This window comes from Anguilla anguilla, chromosome 8, assembly GCF_013347855.1.
Source record: "Anguilla anguilla isolate fAngAng1 chromosome 8, fAngAng1.pri, whole genome shotgun sequence".
Lineage (NCBI taxonomy): Eukaryota > Metazoa > Chordata > Actinopteri > Anguilliformes > Anguillidae > Anguilla > Anguilla anguilla.
Window position 1 is genome coordinate 28,876,737 of NC_049208.1, and position 23,353 is coordinate 28,900,089.

The 23,353-nt window shown below is 41.4% G+C and overlaps 1 protein-coding gene across 15 annotated transcripts in view; it reads left to right on the forward strand.

Annotated features, from left to right (window-relative positions):
• Positions 1-23,353, forward strand: part of adgrb2 (adhesion G protein-coupled receptor B2) — a 261,436-nt gene that overhangs the window by 118,515 nt on the left and 119,568 nt on the right. For 11 of the 15 annotated variants that reach the window (XR_004766568.1, XM_035429761.1, XM_035429760.1 and 8 more), the window contains exons 5-9: positions 3,653-3,817; positions 15,626-15,790; positions 17,277-17,441; positions 18,851-18,952; positions 19,609-19,715. Coding sequence is in view for 14 of the 15 variants with exons in the window: in XM_035429761.1 (XP_035285652.1) it covers positions 3,653-3,817; positions 15,626-15,790; positions 17,277-17,441; positions 18,851-18,952; positions 19,609-19,715 (704 nt within the window). In the remaining variant the exon portion in view is untranslated. The remainder of the gene's footprint in view (positions 1-3,652; positions 3,818-15,625; positions 15,791-17,276; positions 17,442-18,850; positions 18,953-19,608; positions 19,716-23,353) is intronic. The other 4 variants (XM_035429763.1, XM_035429764.1, XM_035429765.1 and 1 more) reach the window with 1 other exon arrangement.

The window sequence follows — 23,353 nt, forward strand, 5'->3', positions numbered from 1 at the left end:
TCTGATTTCCAATAAAGAAATCTCACAAAAGGTCAAAGTAGTTTTAAAATTAAATTTTGACACATTACAGAATACACCGTGGGATGATTTGATTTATTAAATTAGCGAGTCTTGAGTGGTGTGAAACAAAATTAGCCCTGTAATTGTAACTGAGGACTGGCAGATCATGTTAAAGCTGGCTATTAATGCAAATTGCCTACATGTTCAGTGTTTTCCCTTATTCCTCTTGACCATGTACTGTTATGCAGGCCACCTGCTCCATGTGCTCTCTCTTGTAAAATTCTTGCTGAATTCCAGTCATTCATAGGATGGTTGGTATTAGCCTCCTATAAAAATAGCATGCACATATCTCCTTTACTTTATTACCTGGTCACACTTGCATGAGGTGTTTTGCCTCCCAAGAGAGAACGTACTGGCAGTAGTTAAATTATTCAGCCATGAGGTGGTGCTACACATCAGCTTAACCCCACTATCAATGCCATAGAGATACATTGAACATAAGATAACTTACATTACTTGTACCCCTTGAAAAGCAGAGTGTCTACCAGTTATCAGGTATTCCAGTTTATCCCCCCTGGCAGTGGAATACCTGATGTAGCTATCCATTTTGACTGAACCAGATCACCCTCAATCCAGAATGAGAGTGTTTGAGGTTCTCAGAGATGTAGGCCACAGAGCGTGATAACATATGTGGGTCTCCCCCCTTCAGAAGAGGCTGATGAATCTCAGCATCATCAGTATTATTCCGCGGCCCAGGAAACGTGTGGTTTATCATTTCCTCTGCCTGTGGAAACTCCATTTGAATAAAGGCCTGTCAAAGAGGCGGGGTCTGTTTCCTGCCATGGGCGAAGTTGGGAGTAGGAGCCCCACTCAATTAAGACACAGACAGCTCACCAGAAAATGGCATCTCTCACTCACCATTTGAGCATGTGAGTCCAACATGTCTCCCACTGGATGGAACTTGTCAGTCATACTGGCCACTTCTCCTTTGGCCACGCCTCTCCACTGTATACCAGTCTTATTGGCAAATCAATTATTACATCAAGATCCCCAGATTCCTCCTCAAAACTGATGGGTACTATGCTTCTGCACACCCTGTTTCCCAAAAGATGACTAAAAATCTTCACGTTAGAAAATGTGGACAGAAGTATCTGATTCGTCTCTCCATTAATAACTGTCTCTTTCTCTCACCCCTGCATTTTCCATCACAACACAGACCTGTACCGCCTGTGAGGAGTAGCAGGACTGCTACTTATCCCTTAACTAAACGGATATTAATCTGTTGTTAAATAGTTTTGTCTGTACAGTGTGGCACATGGCTTTACATGCAATTTTAATGTGTACTACATTAATTAGACAAACGGCAAACAGAACAGTCATTTACATGTACATTTTGCAAACCAACAGCATAATCCTATTGTTTATGAAAGGCTTACAAATACATTTGGAATACCCAGTTATAATTCAGTGTAATGCCTTTGATGTAAATATGTAATGACTACTGAATCCAAGCTCATATTCCTACAAGTTCATCTCAGGGTAGACTTGCAGCTTATGGATTTCTGGGTTTTTTTCTTACAAGCACAATCTACTTCAAGCCTCACAAAATGCTGGCCAACAGTTACTGTAATGTACATCTGCAACTGAGATCAAAGGGTGAGCTTATAACCAGCCCAATTGATTTTTATCATCTTCAGGAACTGAAGTTTCCGTGAAGCAATAGATGTAAGGTCACCTTGTAAACTTTGACTGGAAATGTGACATAAAATGGTTCTGCTTTAGTGAGTTTAAGAGTGACAATTAAGTTTCAGTTGGTAAAGAAAATAAAATCAACAATGCCTGAATGTTTTTGTCCTAACAAAAAAAAAATTAATTAAATATATTCTTTGTTAATTTTTTTTCTTTTAATCAAGTGGCAACATAAAGAACCTTTTTTAAACTGTGGCTTTTTCCTTTTCTCTCTTCTCTTTCTTCTCTCCCACCCCCTCTCTCTCACACTTTCTCTGGAGCGCTACATTGCCTGTTGTTCAGCAGAGCCCACTTGGATCAATTATTTATCAACATGCATTATGCAGACTACAGCCTTGCTGTACATGGGAAGGGCCTGCATATCTCACTCTCTCTCTCTCTCTCTCTCTCTCTCAGTCTCTTTCTCTGTTTCCCTCTCTCTCTCTCTTTCTCCGTCTTAATTCTGTATGCCCATAATCTTGAAAATGAAAACCTTTTCATACATCAGCGGTGAGACAGAGAGTAGCCAGCGCTACTCTCTCGCCGCCTCTCACTGATCTCCGCGCGTGTCTGATGTTCCGAGCTGTCGCGGCAAACGACGGGCTTGTTTTCTTTTCTTTCTTTTTTTTTTTTGAGACGGACGGCGGCGACGGCGGCATCTGCACCTTTTGTTTACTCTATAATGCGCCGCTGCTCCGCGCTGTCTCGCGTTGCTATCGCGCACGGCGGCGGCCTTTCAGGCTCCCCGAAACACCTCCCGGAACGGCTCTTCATCTTCCACCGCCATATCACAGTGCTCCCAGCCATTAGTCTCATCACACCCAGTCCGGAGGGAGAGAAAAAGAAAAGAAAAGAAAAAAAAAGAAAAACTCTCTCCTCTGGCTCCATTTCTGCGCCACCTCTTGATCATTCGCTGATGCAGTGCAGAGACAATGCTCTTTGCCGAAGCAGATAGTAAAAGCCTATGCCTGTCTTGGTTTTGCTCGGGTGTTACTTGCTAAGTGGACATGCCGGTGGAATGGTGCACGTGTCTTGAAACATATGTAACAGACATGAGAAAATGTCCGCTGTTATCAAAGTATGTGAAGTTTTTTTCTTTCCTTTTTTGTATTACTGAGAAATATATAATATTTTGGAATTCCCAAATGAGCAAGATTCACAGTATACTAATGCAAACGTATATTTTGAAAAGCAGAAAATAGCTTTTCTTAGATAGATTTTTTAACAATTGACACTGAAGCGGACATTCAGAGCTTTCCACAGCAGACAGATTTACCAGCATTCTTCTCTCTCGGTGCATCTCTCACAATGCATTTCTATGACATTTTTCAGCATGAAGCCATCCCATTGACACAGAGCTGAGAGTGGCGGAAACACATTGATCTATCATTCATTTGGAGCTGTCTTATTAAAAATATTTGCCTTGAAAATTTAATTTAGTAATTAATGGTCTGCCAATATGACCACCTCCCTCTGTACTCCTGCTCTGTCATTCACCATTCATTATTTCCTCCCAGTCCAGTTCGAATATAAGCCATGGCATCAACATCTCAAATAAGGGTTCGGGGACATAACGGGTGGGGCCAGTGTATGGAAGATGGGTGGGACTATGCACATTTGAAAGGGGCATAAGGAGTGGTTATAATTAGCCTCTTCCCACTTTGTCCATATACTGCATTGTTGTAGCGTATGGATAGAGATGGAGGCCATTTGACCGTACCTGGCACCTTCGCAAATGTGACTCCCTCACCTTCAGGGGGAGGTTACAGCCCCACCGCGGCCATGCGCTACCTCCAGTTACTTTTAGTATTGTGCTTAGCGCAATAGAAGTGAATGGGGGTAACATGTGTCCATGGCCCCACCCCTTTCCCCACTCCATCACACCTCATCCCCATTGGCTCTCTGTACTGTGATATTGTTGCAGTGCATGGGCTGTGGGAAGAGTGGTCTCCGTGGAGCCTGTGTTCGGTCACGTGCGGGAGAGGCTCCCGAAGCCGGACCCGGAGCTGTGTATCCCCTCAGCATGGAAGCGAGGCCTGTGGTGGCCCAGAGGTGCAGTCCAAACTCTGCAATATTGCAGTCTGCCCTGGTTAGTACCATCCCTTGCATTTCTAAGGCTGTACACATGCTCTCTCTCTCTCTCTCTCTCTCTTTCCTCTCTCTGTCAGTCTGTCTTCCTCTTGCAACCCACTTCTGTCTGTCCTGGTCCTTTGTTGTTTTTTTACTCAATTTAGTTTGGAGATACAGCATAGGTTTTTTTTTTCTCCGTTCTGTGATAAATCAGCATTTCCTGCATTGGCAAGTTTAGTCATTGCCCAACTAGGATGCACAATAAATCATTTAACTGCCCCATTTCAATATTTTATCAATTGGAACACCCTTCCTCTTGAAAACCGTTAATAGGCTGTCATTCTGTTAAAGACAGGAGAATCACTGCTATTTTTACTTGAGGTGCAGATGAACAGCTTGGAAAGTGTAGAACTGCGGGCTTGATGGACAGTGATTACACCCTGCCAAAGCATAGTACTTCCATTCAGTTAAAAAATAATTCAACCATATCCTTCTCCAAACGTTAAAATCTGACACTTCAACCTGAGCATGTCCAGCTTTGAGCATTTAAAACTGACACATGAAAGCAACATAATTCAGCCATATGAAATATTACCGCTTGGAATCAGGCAATAGATGAATGATGATAAAGAATCTAACGCAGATGATTGTGATGCCCTCTGAAGGTGTGGCCCATACAAAAGTGGCCTTGTTACCCAGGCCGATCTGCAAGTATCCCTTCCACTTACCAAAAGTTATGGTTTAATTTTTTTTTTTTTTAGAATTATCTTTCTTACAGGCAAATGAAAAGGCAAAAATGAGATGATATACTTTGTCAGACATGTAAATATCAGTTAGCCCTCACTTTAGCTGTTCAGCTTCTCTCTGTGAAATGGTCAGCTGTATGCCATGCAGCTCAATTTTAACTTCAGTGGCCCAGTCTTTCGTGGTGCCTGACAAATTCTCATTAAAGCCTTTTTGGTAACAACGGATTCTCTGCGCATTGTTGCCTGGTGTGGACATCAGATCTTGTGCCGCAGTGGAAATCCAGGGAACCTTGAAGCCTTGTTAAAGTTTGCTTCGCATTGATCGGATTTATTGATTTTGTAAATGCTAGATTCCAACTAGGGAGGCCTTGTCACTTGACATTGGCAGTGCAGCAGAAGTGCTAGGAAAAATGCCTGTGTAGAAACTGTGTAGGCCAGGTGCTGAATTGCGCGCGGCTCTGTTCCGAATCGTTCTCAGCACCCCTGTATTTACTATGCTCATCTGACTGTCACCTGGGCTCGACTATTTGTGTGTGTGTTTGTCTACTCTCTTCTATTTCTGTGTTTATTGATCGTATCTATAGCTCTCGAACAGCTTGTAACTATGCGTTCCTGGGCCTCTCACACTCAGAAATATTTGAGCAGAGCATTTCCATCTCCCTGGTATATGCCTTTAATAATTAATCACAAAGCCACTTCAGTGACTCATCATCTTGGCTCCAGAAATAATTAATATTTTGTATGAAAGGGGTGTTTTGAAAAAAAAGGGGGGAGTGAATAATTAAATAATACAAAACGAAAAGCACTCCATCAGTTTGCTAAAAAAAATGTTGAGATGCATTGAACTTCGTCAAACATGAAAACCTCTCCACATCACGTCACATTGTTACTAATTTACAGGGATGTTTTGGCACAACATTAGACCCGAGAGAAAGTGACTGGTCCCCGGGCCTAGCCTCTGCCATTGCCTGATTGATTGAGAGAGTAAAAAGAGGAGGAGCCAAAAGAGGAAAAAAGAAGAGAGAGATAGAATGAGAGAGGGGGAGGGATAGGGAGAAGGCGATGCACTTACACTGCAGATAACATAAAGCAGATTTTGATTATATGACTGCTGGCAGGGGGAACATTTGAAAATAAAATTTTCTTATTTTTCTTGCTCTGCTGTTGAGCTATGAGTATGTGTATTTTTAGACTGAATGGTATCAAATATAGAGTGAAGAAATAAGTGGAAGACCCAAGGGAACCTGATACGGGAATAATAAGAGGTCTTGTCTAATCAGCTCTCCACCTGCACTGTAAGTCCCCATGTCACACACTCCAGGTGTTTACTAGTGAGTCAGTATTGCACACTAGCAGTTAAAGACACTTTAAATGTATTTATTATATGAACCACTGGCTCTCTTTGAAAGATGTTTATAAAAACTTTGTTATGAAACAAGAGCTGCACAACACGTGATTGGTTAAACTCTTAAATGCTTAAGCCAAAGATTCTTAAGTCAGAAGAAAACAGCTTAATGTGAATTGCATGGGGGAGACAAAGACATCATGACTTGAGGTTTATCAAAATGGACTATTATTTTAGTTTCTTACAGACATTTTTTTTCTTTTTGTTTTCCTTTTAATTTGTCCTACCAGCAATAAAAAAAATGCAAATAAGGGAAAACCATTAAAAATAAAAGGCAAAATAACCTAGTGTTGGAGACACATTGCTGTAATAATAATAAAAACAGTCATGAAGGTTACTACTGCTAAATTATCATAAACATTCATTTATGTTATGTCATTAAACATTTTAATACTATCGTAAAGTAAGTCATATTGCTCTGTACAGTATAGAAATTAATAAAACAGCATACAGTAAATGAATAGAACACTTAGAGCCATATTTACTAAGCATGCCGCAAATTACCGCCAGTGCCGCAAAATTATGCGTCGCCGCATGTTTTCAATTTAGCGGGTATTTACCAGGACTGGTTATGTGAATGAGCACAGCCACAGCAGGTTCATTTCAATGTACTGCCGGTACTAAAGTCTTGCGTATGGCAGGAAAGCAGCATTGTTGTTCTGCTCCATCGCTGATGAAGTTGGGTTTTGGACAGGTGTTGGGATCCATGGATGCAATGGATAGGCACTGTCACCTTAAAATTTTAATACGTCTCAGTAGTAAACACGTCAGAACACATTTTTCATATTTCAGGTTGTTTAATTCCATACCCAATAGCCAACCATCTGCATCTGCATCTGCACAGTCACCGTCTCTCAACTTCTCTAACAGGAAACCGTTCCTAAAGATGAAGGAGTCATGTGTTTTAAAAAGATTCTCTCCTTTCGCAAACGTAGGGGAGAGTTGCCATAAATGTAACGCTTGGTACAGGTACTACGATCAATAACATTATGTACAATATGGCTACCGTAGCCATTTCATGTTTGTACATGTGCAATTCAGTCCTCTACTACCTCCCAAAGGAATGGAGGAATCTGATAACTTTTGCGCAAAAAATTATTTTTGAGCGAGCAAAATAATTTTTTTGGGGGTATAAGGCTTTGTTTTCATTTGCAATAAACGAAATCATACATCATTTAAAAAAGTTATCTGTCGTGGAAAAGTATGGTTTTCAGGTTGTATTCTAACAGGAATTGGATGCTAGGTGTCCAAAACACTTAATGTGTTACAAGGATGGTCGGTCGGTGGATTTTACAGTGACCTTTGGCGATGAGACTCAAACTTGTGCAACCCAAGTGGGGTGTTTTATTTACAAAAGTGACCCAAACTATTATACAAATATTTATATACATATACAAAACAAACAATTCGGCACATCAATTGTACCCATACGCTGGCACGCCCACCTACTGCCAGCCTCCCTACTGACAGCAAATGACCTGCTTATATACTACACATTATCCGGACTATACCATTTCCATACAATATTCAGTTATCTCAGAAAAAATGACAGTTTATTTTTTACGCGCAAAAATCATTATACATATATTATCAGTTGCTACTTTATATATAATAATCACATATATAATTGAGTATGAGAAAATATTACTGAATACACCTTTTGGTCCCCCCCCCCCCCCGTCTAAAATAGCCAATTCTTCTTGTCCAGCACGTTCAATAAAATTGCACAGAATCGTGGCGTTCGGATTACGTCATTTCAGTTTGAACATGGAACAAACGGAATAAACAACGATCAGTAGCAACTCCTAACATTGCGCTTATTGATCATGGTGTATTAAAATAAATCTGTTTAATTTTTATTTGCAGTACATTATGGTGGTGAACAGATGTACAGTAGTGAATGCGTTTCAGTTAACAAAGTGGTGCGCACTACATTTATGAAAGCGGCGGACTCGCGCGAAAAAAAACGCTACCATAAGCAGATACACAGTTAAAATCCGATCGTTTTAAAAAATAGTGTCCTAGCAGGAATGGAGGGTTCGCTCCGTTGCACCCCGCCTATATAAATGCAGTAGGTGTTGAGACGTAGAACCTCTGAGTTGCTATTACAAAAAATCTACTTTTTTGCTGCTATTTGTTTACATAATGGCGTCTGAAGTGAAAACGAGAGGGTTGGTACCCAGAGAGGTCATGGAGGGGGCTTCAGATTTGGAGAATAGGGACACTAGATGGTGTTGAAAACCATCTGCATGTAGTGTCCTTTTGGGAAGAACTTAGGCATTTTAAATGTTTAATTTTTTTTAATGATAATTTTACTCATCAACGTGTTCGACTTTTTAAGTTAGTTCTGTGTTTAATGTTAAATGGGTTCAGCTAATTTGCTTGCTGTGTTGACAGCCTCATTTTCTGGATGCTGCGTTAATGGAAAAGAAACGGCTAGCAGGTTGCAGGTATTTATAATAAGCACACTCCAGATCGGTCCGTACTGTCGGCTATTTAATTTATAAAAGCTTACCTGCGTGTTAAGATAACAAACGAAAGCAGCTTTCCACATCTATTTGGACGTTAACCACAACTCACTTCATGGTAGTTTATGAAGATGCTTGTCCGTCCGCTTTTTACGTACAGTCTTTTTCCATGAATAAAGCCCCATTTATAATGTGGCTGGTCACATTACCAATGGAAATGCGTTTCCTTGATTAACATTGGTATGTGCTGAAAAAAAACCTGCGTATGCACATTACAGGCCGTTTTCATTTACTGTTACAATTATTCTGTACCTCTAATACAATCATTCGGACTAGGTGCAGTGAATTTAACATCGGACTGCATTCCTTGGTTTTACTGGTATCTGACTCGTTATGAATGTAATTGAAACAGCTAATGACTACTGACATGCCAAAGCTATTTGGAGTAAAATTTAATAGTGCTTGGCTCGATATTTTCTGAATAAATTAGCAAAATAATAATGTTCCATTTATGGGACTCTCCCCTACTTGATGTGTCTTCTTAAGAATGGCCATTCTGATCTTGTGCTGGAAAGAAGTTAACACCCGCTTCACGCAAACGTTAAAAAACAGATGCAATTACCTTTACTTCAAGGGCCACCAGACATGATAAATCATCTGTAGCAGGTCATACATACATTTCCATTCTCTCCTCCCATGTTTTTGCGGTCTTCCATCAAAATGCCCTAAAATACATATACATTAACCCAAACACACAAATTTTAGGGATGCCACATTTTTCTCGTTTTACCAGCACAAATCTCCAGTGTTGCACCTTAGTAAATATGGACAAGCACTATTTGTCTCGTTAGCGTCTATAAAAGCACCGCAAACCTTTAGTAAATATGACCCTTACACTGCTCATCGGAGACTACCTGCACTAGTTGAGGCTAGTCGTGCTATATTAATGCTATATTGTCAAAACCATAATGCGTATAATTGGAAATCATTATAATTGTGATCATTTGATCTGATTGGTAACACATCACGCAGATTGTACAACACTAAACTTTAATGGATTAAGAAAAAACAACAATCGAAGAAGGAATGAAGCTTGAATAACTCAGCACTGGTTTGATGACCATTATCATTACAAGACAGTATTGCACAAAATAATTGCTCTTCAGTGGCACCGGGTTGCGGAGAAGTCATTCGCTCTTTGAATCTGCCTCTCCCTCCCCCGGCTGAACTCAAGCGTGTCTGTCTGCTATCTGCTCTCGGTTCAGCGGGGGTGTCCATCAGCCGCAGAACGAGCACCCTCCAGACCCTCAGAGCTGATCGCCGCTGAATCCGCAGCCAAACTGCCACACTTGAGAGAGCTTTTGAGGTGCAGGAGGAACATGGCCAGATTATGATTGACTGCGATGCCTAAAGGGGATCGAATCTGAAGGGAAAATGCGGTATAATTGTCTGGGGATTTTCCAGAGGGGGCAATCAATAGCACGTTTATAGGGATCTTCTCTTTCTCTCACTCACCACTTCTCGGGTTTTTCTTCCAGGCATGGAATATTGAAACGCTTGATGGTTGCAGTGTTCTGCTTGACATGCATTAAACATCTCTATTGGAATGTGGTGTACCGAAAGGGAAGACCATTTGGTGCCGGCACCTGACATTCTGGAGTCATGGCAACATTTGCAGAAGTGCACTGTCAGCAGTGCCAGATGTTGTTTTCTGTTCAGCAGAAACTGACTGCCTGGCTCTTGGCATGTATCTGCCAGCTGATGGTGTATTTGTCTCTTTGATGGATGGTCAATGTGGGTACCTTACCCATAGTGGGAAGCCCAAGTAAAGACAAAGAAGCTGAAGGGATAGGGGAACAGGTTGCTCCAGGGGAACAAAAAACAATTTGTCCAAAACTTTTACTTGGTCAGGACCAGGTCTCGAGGTTATGTATGACTGATGAGTGCACAGGGTCTGTCTGTGCACACCTGATTTTATGTGTGCTTTTGTCTGTTTGTGCCAAGGTCTGTGTGTGTGTACGTGAGTGTGCATATGTGTGTGTGGGCATGCATGAGCGTGTGTGGATGTGCACGTGTGCTTCTGGAATGCGTATGAGGCTTCTGCCTGTGTTTGTGTCTAGTGTGCCGCTCTGGCATGTTTGTGTCTAGTGTGCCTCTCTGGCATGTTTGTGTCTGAGCAAATCAGTGTTTGTGTGGGTTTCTGTTACGCAGGTTTAGATTCTGATTCACTTTCGCTTTGTCTCCCCAATGTGAGAATCACATGACCCAGATTTGTCACGCTGCAAAGGTTGTGTTTACCCTCTGTGTTAAATGACTGGGTTTTCCTACTGTCTGCAATCCTGTTGAGTGCTTATTGCAGATGTCTGCCGAATTTTATGTTGCTCTAAAGGGTACTCTGAATGACTATGTTCAAGGGGGTTGACATACAAAAACAATTTTGCCATGCTGCCTTCTACTCTCCACACCTAAAACCTTTAAACACAGTCTCACTGACCCATAAAAACTGATTTAAAAAAAACAAAACATACGATACATTCCAATCATCCTGCATGTGTACACCACACTACATGAAACACCAAATGGCATTGCAAATACATATATGCATTTACTGCATGTGTGAGTTGCTTGTTAAAATTGTTTTTATTTTCATGTTATATAATTGTCATATTCCACACTTTACCTGACACAGGTAGAATTTGCAATGTATATACACAGATATTACAAATGTAGATTATATTGTGCAATCAAGCCTTAATATAATGTATACAGGATACTGTATTAATTGTATTGTCACTTGTTATTGTTAAGTGTGTATTAACACAGAATTCCACATATAGCATAGATACAATGAAATGACTACCCACTGGATGTAAAGTGTACAGAAATATTACAAAATGGTATATGTAAGGGGAATGATGGCCTATTTCCCAACCAGGGGAAACAGAGTTGTTTTGCTATGCTTTTCAGAGAGCTTTAAGCCTTTTGTACCTGTCACTTCTGTATGTTACTGTGTGTGTGTGTGTGTGTATGTGTGTGTATGTGTGATTTATTTCAGAATAGACAACATGGTTCGCTACGTCATATTAAGAACTCAGCTGGGTTGCATCACGGTTCAGCTGAAGGATCTATACAGCAGCTGCTAAACCAATTAACACACACACATGAGCACACAAACAAATTGATGGGATTTGGTATATCCCTTCAAAAATTTAAAAGTGCATAAAACGTGGCCTTTTCTTATGAATAGGAATCTCAGTGCAACTCTATGGGTGTGACGTCTTTAACCTATTTATTTATTTAGTCCCACAAAATGAGTAAGAAGACAACCTGCACAGCCTTGCGGACATCCCATGCATATCAAAAAGGGTTAACCTCTTGTCAGACTCCTGCCTGATTTAAAGAAATGTCAACTGCCAGCTGGATTCTAGCCCCCAAGTTGGAGATTTCAGCCCTGCTTCTCATCAAATACGGATCTCCAGTATGACAAACACGGTTAAGGTCAAATGAGACACACATGAGGAAAAGACCCAGTGCTCACATCCCAACATTGGAATCTACATCCTACCCAGGCAGCAGAACAGAGCTTTTTCTGTTACAGTTGATACTCTCATCTTCATAAAATAATTATTAATACCATTATCACTAATTAATATCATATTTTCCCATATAGTCGTTCCATATGTATCATATGTTACATACTATATGTGTAAGTGTTCTCTTATTTTCGCTGAATTTGGATTGCTCAGCTCTTGAAGCATTCACTCATCCCTTCAGGAGAATACAGACATCCATTGTGAGCTGTTTTTTCTTTCTTATTCTTCCACTGTGCAGTACAACAGTTACAATAAGCTTACAAATGCATAGAGTCAGAGGAGGACCTATCATATGCAGCTCATACAGGCTGTGGATGCCTGGCTGACCAAATGGATGAGCCACTGACTTCCTGTTTGGCTAAAATGCCTCCCTCCTGGAGCAATATTGCCGCCAATTATGTGCATCCTGCAGGGATGCTGACAACATTAGGTGCCGAATCGTTACCTTGGGGCCCATCCATGCATTAGGACAGTGCCTTAGTGGAAACCCAAGATAAATATTTTTGATTGGATTTTGAAGTTAACTTCACCCACTCTTTCCACTTGGGTTTCACACTTGAAATCCAACTGGTGTACAGGTGTACTGGAGCCTGTTGATTCAGAAGATTTATTGTGACGTATCTCCACTGCTACCCAATTAAATAAATAAATAAAATAAAAATACTGTGCTAAGGAATTTAATATTCTACCTCTCAGGTGAACATATCTAATCTCAGGACATTACTCATGTATAATATCCTATCTTACTGTACAAGTATTACATCAAAAACACAATTTCAATAAGACCATTAGAAAACCTCCTCTACAAATAACCCATATGTACGGTTATTTCTAATTACAACCCTTTCTAAATGTATTCTAAGTAGTTTCTGATGGTATCTACCACATAAGTTCTATATGACTAATCGGGTGAGTGCACAATATGATAAATAAGACAGACATTTCACATATTACACATGGTAACACAGTGGTGGTTCATAATTTTGCCTCCTCCTGATTCACATTTGGAATATTGGCTGCCATGTTTTGTAAATTATGCTAGTGCTGTGCCAAGAAGGTGTTTGCTCCAGCTTTACATTATTGATGAGTTTGGATGAGCTGTGGGTAATCCCAAAGTTTCCCTTTTATGTATCCCCAATAAAATTAAAATGTCAGATTTGATTAATTTCTCTTGCATGCATTTTGCAATGGCCTCAACTTTGAAGAGAGCACCGAAAATATTACGAGCGAAACATAAATAACACAACAATGCAAGCTAGAAAGATTTGGCTAAGTTTCATGGGTCCCATTGTATAAGTTCTCAGAACTGGATCCCAAACCACCTTGAACCGGATACTAGTACTTGTACTTCCTCTTGGCAAGCAACAGGAAGCAAAATACTATTTTATTGAGAGTTAGAAAAAGCAGGTCAGGGATCCATGATGGATGCATGGTGGATGGCGGTTCTGCTGATCCGGTAGAATACTGATTTGGCCTGTTATGAACCTTTGCAAAGCTCTAATGAATACCCCAGCTCATCAGAACCGACTGATAAGGGCCCAGGAGGACCCATTTCGAAGGCTGATACTCCACTTTGAAGGAGAAAGAGAGAGAGAGAGGGAGAGAAAAGGCGTTTACCAATGCCCAAAAGTACTGCTTCTGCCCAGGTGGTTACAATACAAACCAGTCTCTACGGGATGTATGCAGAGATTGGCTCTCTTTCAGGCTCCTAGAATGTAGAAGCCAGAAACGTTTAAATAAAGAATAAAAAGCCTATTTCATACTTTTGGTCATATTTTATTGGTTTTCCCTGGTATGCTATTTAACTAACAAACCAGGCTCTGCTCATAAACCCCTGTATTGCCATGTTAACAGGTAATGGGCTGGTTTTCATTAGTGGTCTATTGGGCACTGTGGGGTGCTGAACCCTGGATGAGAGGGTGGTGTGTGCTGGGGCTCAGACACATCAGGGCTTATGACCCGCCACCCACACACTCTTGTAAACTGTGTCATTCAGAGGCCGACACGCTCCGTCAGAACTTTTTCTCACAGAAGCCTGTGGAGATTGAAAAGAAATGGGAAATCACAAGATGATTACCACACTGTTAAGTCAGTCTGTGTTGTATGGGCTTTCATTTCCAAATAAGAGTTACTCTTTGATATCCTTTGAACATTCAACTTTAGACATAATGGAAATAGTGCTGCATTTTCATCTGTAGTTACTGATATTTTTTGGAGAATATGATGCTCAAAGTACTATTGAGTGGATCAATCAATGGTGGTGAAGGTGCTTCCCACAAGTAGACTGGACTCTGCAGCCTAAACGTCACATGCCTGAGCAACTCTGCCTCAGCCAATTGACTTCCAGGAATTCAAAGTTAGGTTTAAATTGTCCATGCTTTGTTTTTTCCGAAATTAGCTAATTCCGACAAGTCACCATAATCCACAGGCTATCAGTTGTCCCCTACAAATGATGTGTCTCTCCCTGTGCTGTACTGCTTTGTGGAAAAAGTAATATCATTGTCAAATCTCAGACAAGTGCATCTGGCTGGATGCCTCAGCTGTGGCGCTCCTTGCATGGGCTTCAGGTGACTCTAAAAGCATGATTATCAATGGCAAATCAGGATGAAAAAAATGGTTGACGTTAAAAAACAGAATTATAGATGAATTATGATGAAAATGCTCATGTACTCACTTGGCCGTGATGGAGCTGACGTGTCTCGGGGTGTGTGTGAAGTTTCTAGCTGCCTGCTTGCAGTTTATGCGGCTTTGATTTTCTCTCCGACTGTGTTTTTTTGATGCACGGTATCGCAGGGGCAAAAAGCAAATCCTCATAATCTCCCCGAGTTTATCAAACTCCGCTGGGCCCTCGTTAGGAGCTGCATTCCGACGAGAGATCAGTGTGCGTGTACTCAATACTGGGATAATGGCGTCTCTGAACACCGAATAGGGAATATCAAAAAAAAAGAAAAAAGAAAGAAAGACAGCAGCATCCGCGCACTGACATAAGAGCCGCATCAAACATCTGATGTTGACCCAGCGTCCTCGCCTGTCCAGCCACACGATACGTCTTAGACTTAAGAGAGTAATAACCGTGTCACATTGCTGTTTATTTGTGATTATTCGGGTGGGGGGAGGGGGGGTTATTTTGATCTGAGGGAAAACCTGAACGAGGATGGCACTGTTCCTTCTGAGGCGCCCCCTCCTGCTGGTTCCCAGGACCTGTCCCATTTATCAGGCTCAATCAATCACTCCCCTGGTCTCATTAGGCCCAGGGCCGCGGGGACGGCAGCGAGCGCCTAACACGCAGCGCCGCTGTCAGACTCATTTTCACGCAAATGCGACCTTTTATAAAGACGATCCCGCTGATTACTGGCACCGCCAGCGCCGCTGCGAATGTGACCTGACGCTAATGGTAGGTGAAGGTGTGCGCGCGCGCGTAGCCATATGTGTGTGGGTGTGCGTGTGTGTGCAAGCATGCGGGTCTATTTCTCTCCCTCCCTATCTCCACTTAGCCTCTCCCACACCCTCCCGTTTTCTCTCTGACTAAATCTCTGTCTCCTCTTACTTTTGCTCTCTTTCACTCCCTCCCCCTCTCTGCTTCCCCTCCCTCCTCCCCCTCTCTCTGTCCCGCAGTGGAAGGGCAGTGGCTGGACTGGTCCCCTTGGTCTCAGTGTTCTGTGACGTGCTCCAGAGGGACACAGCAGCGTCAGAGGCGGTGCAGTGTTTCAGTCCACGGCTGGGCGGAGTGCAAGGGGCCCCATTTAGAGACGCGCGAGTGTGGAACCCTGGACTGCAGCGGTAAGCAACAGAGCCCTGGCCCAGCCCTTCCACACCACCCGCTCACACACAAAATAAAGCTGCAGGGTTTGGAGGAATGCTCTTTGTTAGTGTGTATGTTTAGGACATTTCTGGATGCGCATACATTTTACCGCAGGAGCCATGGTGAAAAACCTTATTTTAATTATTTGATGTGTGTAGATGTAGTGACTGTATATGTGACTGTGATATGCATTTTGAGAAACATCCTCCTTCCTTACATACACACGCGCTTTCACACACTCACACACCTACACACACATACACGCACACACCAACAGTGTGTTTTGCGGGTTCATAGAATATTTTACAGTGCTATTTGATGCTACTTAAATTTGTGCGGTGAGATTTCTGAAGGGAGCCTGTTTTGTATATTTCAACATTTCAACACAAAGCTTCGACACGGTGCACTGCTCCTCTGGGCTTAATTGGACCTGCGACTGCTCATTCCTGACAGCTGGTCATCGAAGCATAACCCATTAAAACACATTCACGGCGCTGGGCCCTCAGATACCAGCGCATTTACCCTTCAGCTGATAGGGATTCGGATCCAGGGAATCTGACACTTATCGCACGCTTTATGCTAAAGGATCAATTTATACCTCGCAGGCAAACTTAGACAAGATATAGCCATTTCTGTCCCGTTCAGTGAATCAAATTATGTGATTGAATTAACTATGTCTCTATAATAGTTGCGATGCAAAATTAATGCAAAACTATAAAATCATGGTGAGGATTGTTTGATTTCAGTGTAGCTTGAGAGTATTCTGGTGCAGTAGTGTGCAATTGGAGTTGTTATTTTGTCTGTACGTGCATTTTGAGTGAGTGTTTGTGTGAGTGTGTGTGTGTGTGTGTGCGTGTTCATGTGTGAGAGCGCATTTTGTAAGGCATGGATATGTTTCTACATAGATTCATTACATGCACTTATTTCTGTATGGTTATTCCAAACATTGCATGATCATCATTCCAAAACATGTCAGTATTAATGTTTGCAAAGCAATGAGGAAAAACCTTGTCATATCATGTGACTTCAGTTGTTTCATTCTGCATTCATGTGATGAGCCACAATTTTCCTGTAAAGCAATACGGCCTTTTGCTCATTTGTGATCAGTTAGCTGTTGAGAAAATCTTTATTAATGATTTTTTTTTTACAGCTTTCTCAGTCAAGCATGTGCATGCTGTTCTGACTGCCATTTTAACTGTTTTCCTCTATTTTTCTATGATCTTTCCTACTTCTTGCACCCTATCGTTCTTTCCATCCTTTTTTCTCACACTCAACCCCCATGTCCCCCCAATACTGCCACTCTTACGCATTCTTTCATCTCACTCCCCCCTGGTTCAATCGATATCCATCACCTGTCTCCCACTTTGCTAATCACTTTGACCCCTCTTTCACCTGTGTTCCTCCCCTCATTCCTCTTTGCTTTCCTCCTCCTCCTTCCTTTTCCTCGCTTCTCCCTCTCTCCAGGCGATGGGACGTGGGGACCCTGGAACCATTGGAGCCTGTGTTCTAAGACCTGTGATTCGGGGTGGCAGCGCAGGTTCCGAATGTGCCAGGCCACTGGCGTGCAGGGGTACCCCTGTGATGGGTCTGGAGAAGAGGTGCGCTCCTGCAATGACAAGAAGTGTCCAGGTGGGTGTATGAATCTGTGTGTGTGTATGTTTGTGTGTGTGTGTGTGTGTGCACACGTGTGTGAATGTGTGTGTCAGTCCATGTGTCTATATTGTGAGGGTTGGCATGAGTGTCTGTGTATCCAACAGAGGGAGAGATTGTGTGCACAGATGAACCACAATTGTGCAGAATTTAAATAGCTCGGTACAATGTACACGTGAGATTATTTTCATCATGTGCCTCCACTGCATTTTTAAAACTGGTCTCCCTCACCTTTGGCTGTCTATTATTGACATTTGAGCATACCGTCATCCACATGTAGCCCACGTTCTCTCTTTACCCCCCAGCCCCCCCCCCCATCCATCTATAGCCCTCACTCTCCCCACCCACATAATTTACAGATGTCCCAGAGGGCCAGATCAGATACCAGCTCTGTAATAACCTCTCATCGTCTCTCACCAGTTACCCGTCCGGCCGCAGGTGTATTCACGTCCCAAACTCCGCTCTCGTTGGCGCTTTCGCTTTTTTTTTCTCTCCTTCTCTTCCCCCTTCTCCGTAGGAAGATTCTCACTGGCAACGGGGAATTTTTCAGAGTGCTGCTCGGTGCGATTTGTCAGGGTGTCAGGCACTGCAGTAGGCAGCAGATTTTAATAAGCGTGCCTTTGACTGTTGCTTCGGGAGGCAATAGATTAAATAAATGTCAGCCGCTGCTGCAGAGCTGGTATACAGCACTGGTCTTTGATAGTGTTGATATTAAAGACAAAGATCTGCCTAATAATTTGGTTGGGAACATATATTTAGATGAAAAAGAAGCTGTTTTGCACATCTCTGCCTCCTTTTTTTTCCATCTCCTACCCCACCTCGTTCTCTCTACAGTATATCCGTACCGTGCACCTCTCCCACAGAGAGAGAGAGTGATAGAGAGAGAGTGAACAAAAAGGGGGGGGGGGGCACATTCTCAATTGACAGTGTGTGTGGTGGGGGGCAGGGAGGGAGACAAACGAGAGAAAGTGTCTATTTGGAAAGTGAGTGAGAAGGAAGTGGATGTGTGTTGGTGAGCGGCCTGAATATTTTTGTGCATGTTACTCTGAGCATGATAAAATTTGGCGAAATAAATACTTTGTATTTGTGTGTGAGTGTATGATAGACTCAACAGAGAGCAAGAGAGAAGGGAGAAGGAGGGCGGGAAAGGGTCTGCATGTGTGAGTGTTTAGGGAATGGCGAAAAGTGATTACATCTGTTCTTGAGATGTAGAACAAAATGATTTATTGATATATATGGGAACTACATGTATTATAACCAGATATATTAAAATGATACATTTTCTGTATGGGAGAAGAGGGTGATTGTGCATTCATGTGTTTATTTGTGAATGTTTTGGGTAGTGACAGGCTTTAAAAATGATTGTTTGTATGTATTGCACCCCTCAGCACCTCATGAACTCTGTCGTGATGAGTATCTCGTGTCCATGACCTGGAAAAGAGCCTCGGCAGGAGAAACCGTCTACAACAAGTGTCCATCAAATGCAACTGGTGGGCACGCCCAGTCACCGCCCATTCCCACATAAATGCACGCTTATTAAACATGCTGTACAGTATAATGTTCCATCCCAAGCAAGTAACGCCCCAAGATGAATAAAAATTACCTTTATATTACACTTTGACAGGAAATGAGGCTGAAAAAGTGCTGTATTGAGTCGTTAAAAGATTTATGTTGTATTTTTTAGTTTACTTTTGCGGAAATGCCATGGTCGTATATCCAGAAATGATTGCAGGAACACACCCAGGGCAGACATTGATTTATTCATAATAAAAACAGAAACGGCTAATAAATGATTCCTTTGAAATAACCGCAGAACTACACATAGAATAAGGTCAACTTGTGACAGTAATAAATGTTCCTAAAGTAAAGTCTTGGAGAAGTTGTTTCAATGTGCTTCTGCAAGGAGGTTCAAGTGCAGTGTTTCAGTGGTGTTGGCCTGGCAACTGCCTGTTCATTTGTGTATGTTAAACATTATGTGTGAGTACAGTATGTCAGCCTCCCGCTTATCTCTGAGAATCTGCAGAATTCACCATTTACCTCTCTCTGTCAGCCAATGGTTCATTGTTTTCGTGTGATAATGTCTGTCTCTGTTAACTTCCCTCTGTGACCCTACATTCATATGCCTGCTTTTTTCTTTTCTTCACAGGATCTGCTAGTCGTCGTTGTTTGCTGGACTCTAAAGGAGTTGCTTACTGGGGTCCTCCGAGCTTCGCCCGATGCATCTCACACGAATTCAGATATTTACATCTATCAGTAAGTGCCGGTTCTGTCTCTGCTCTCACATTATACACTGTGAGACCTTGATGGTTTCACTGATGCTTACCATGGAGGGTAAACTGCTGTTCTTGTGCAAAAAGGACTTGCCCTTGCGTAATCATTCCACTTGTTACCATGGCATGTCGTAGCAATTTCAACAGTTAGAAATGAAACGGGCCCCACCAATCATAGGAGCCCTAAATGCCCATGAGAATTTTTGAAAAATGTTAATAAGATTTAAATTTTTTAAGATTGCCCTAAATCAGTCATGTTTTTTTTTCACCCGCGGCATTTCATAATAAACCTTGCAAACTGCAACTGACACGCATAACTCAGAGTGCTGCACATAGACCGTAGAACAAAAGTGCTGCACTGCTGTGGAGTTGTAAAGGTAGTCAAGAAGTCTCCCTTTGGTGGCTGTGATATCAGTTGTTAGCAGGCTAGCTCATGATATCTCCTAGCTCTCTGAGTATGGGGACTGCTAATAAAATTGTACAAGAACTAGAAAGGAAATGAGATAAAAGTTACGGCAAGCCACGTAGCCTTGGAACACAGCTTGTTTAATTTGTGTGAGTTAAGATAGCCATTATTGTTTCTTGTAACTTGGCATCTTATCAATACTTTTAAAGGCAGGCCTAGGGTTTGAATGAATGACTTGCCATTTTTGTACGCTTAAAACATGTTTTTCATCAGATGGCTATTTACATAACCGAAACAAAGTTCCCCATGTCAAAGAACAGTGGCAATGTGTGGGTTCCCAGCAAAACATGCGTGCCAGTCATAATTGTGACTGTGGTGAGATTTCACATTAGCATTGATTTAATCAATCAATTTGTCTACAAGAACAAGGTTAATCTGCCAATAGCCTATTCCAGACATGCTACAGTATATCTGTAAAATGGCCTATGTTTTTCATAAAGGACATTTTGGATGTGTAGCCTAGGCCTGTGTTAAAATGTTATAATAGCCCATTCTGATTTTAATGCCTAAATTACGTTCTCATTCAAGGAGCATGCTAAGGATTGTTTTTCATTTTAAAAAGAAATTCCACTGCAAAAATTTAGCTCATTTAACAGATCAAGGTGTAAGTGTATGGCTGGCCAAAGCAATCTCTGTACAGAGATATCGGTAGTGAAAGGTGTGAAGTTTGTTAAAGGTATGCATTATAATGATGTACTTCTCTACCGATCCTCATTTTTGAAGAACTACAAGGATTTTCGGGTCGATGCATAAATTCTCTATGGAGGAAATAAATGGGAGTTTCACATAACCATCCCCGTCACAGTCTGTGATTTAAACTGGCATTTAAAACCTGGACATTTTTATCCGGACACATTTCTCTCTTAAACGACACTGGATCCACTGAATTCCGATGCCGTTTTCCAACCAATAGAATTATTTTGCTAACAGCAGGCTAACACTGCTGCAAATATTATTTACTTCACACCTAGCCTGGTGGCTTTTCAAGCTGGGCAAAACTACCTTTTGGCAGGAAAGAAATGTAAAGAACATACTCAAATAACTTAAGGAAATTACTAATGAGAACAGCAACAATAACAACAACAATGATATTTACAGCAATATATACAACTGTACAAAACAAAAAACGGGAAATATAGCCCTGTGTGTGATGTCGGGTCGCTAACCACTTAGCCATTAGCAGTTTGCTTTTTAAAATTACACCAGAGACCACGTTTAAATCTCTGATCACTGAAAAATGTCAGCCAAACCCAACACTAGACGCATTGACACTACTTAAAAAAGCTGCCTAACGTTAGCTTACTGCTACTTCTGTTTTGTAAACTGCTGCAAAACAGTTTACAAGTCCATGCTTGTGGTACAATGACTGTGAGAACTGACGTAACTGACGTAAACTTTGTAGACACTGTAACATGACACGTGAAGTGGCTAAAACCCTGGTCATACTGCAAATTGATTTCTCTGGCCCACATATGCAACTTCTGTCTGTATTCCACGTCAAGCAGGTCATTTCACTGTTGATACATCGTTTAGAAAAGCAACAATAAATGGCAATGAATGGACATTGCCGTTTATTGTTTATTGCAGGAGACCAGCGTGATAATTTTGTCAGATAATTTATTGAAATCCGTAGTTGTGGAGAATATCCGTAACAGCTGTCATATGAGGGAAAGTCAACTAAATATTTCCCCCTGCCTGGCTTAACGCCTTCACCTCCTCTCCCCCATTATCTCTCACAACGGATATAAAAAAATATCTTCTTGCCGGTTTTACTATGAAAACCAAATATACGTTGTGACCATGTTTGAAATAACTTGCTATGATTCAACTGTATAAATCACAGTTATTCAAATCATAGGTACTTTACCACACTGAAGCGACATTTTATTTTTATTAGATCTTTAGTAGTAAAATAAACTGAACTGAACACATAAACCTAGATTTTCTTTCTTTAGTGGCTAGCTTGCTAGCGAGTAACATTACCCAAGTGATCGGCAAGAATTGCTAAAGCGATTCTCGGGAACCGATACCAAAAGCGGAACCGAGGAACCGGTTCCAAATTATAGAACATATCGATTCTGGTTTTTCGTCATCTTGTTCCAAGTTATCCCTGCCTGAGGGCAGATGCAGAGTTAGAGGTAATAATTAAATGTCCTACATGTGGTGAAATGGATCTGACTGAGTTCAGTGGGCCTCATGGAGGATGAAATCTGGTTCTATAATGAACACATTGTGATTTCTGAAATGAAATCTGTTTGTACAATGCCTACAATAAATATTGGGCGATTTAGATGCATGATGGCTGCTCAAGCAAGCATGTGCTTTATAAAGAATAACTCAAATGTTTGACTTAAACGTTTTCAGTAAACAGTGTATTAAGTTTATGCTTGCATTAGATTGGCAGTGGGAATTGAGGTAATTGACTCGAGCACTGTTTAGACCGTGTAACTACACAGGAAGTGAAATAAACCCCCTACTGAAAGCATCTCATTTTGACTGGCAGTAGAAATGGTAATAGTGAAAATTGATGTATTCATAGTCGCATTTCTGTCTATATCACGCTAAAATATCAGTAGGCAGTGTATGTTTCACTGTTCATGTGCCCGTTAAAAAAGGAACGAAAATGGCCATGAATGAACCAGAGACAGGCTCGATATTTTTTTTCACAGCTAATTTATTGAAATCTATTCACGTAGGCTAGGTGCATGTGGAGAATATGTATGAACTCTCTCCCATGTGGGGGAATGGATAACTTACTCCCACCCACCAGGCTACAAAGCACATGCTCTGATGTTAGATTTGACGGATACATTTTTCCCCTAAACACATTTAGGAGCCTTCGTCTCTAAGCCTTTGTCTCTCTATGCATGCAATGGCATTAAGAGAATGGAACAAGTTAAAACAAATATTGATTGTTATTATATGTTGCTAACGTTATCCATTATCATTAACATTATGCTATATGTTAATTTTCACTAAATCAATTAGTTTGGTGGAAAACAATGAACTAGCATGGTTTAATGTACTCTTATACATGTACACATTCATTTTATGGTGGAATTCTTTTTAAATAAACAGATTTTACATTTTCCTCAGAGCAAGTGTCACACGTCCTTTGCCATTCCCAAAGGCTATGGAAATGCATAGTCTGCACG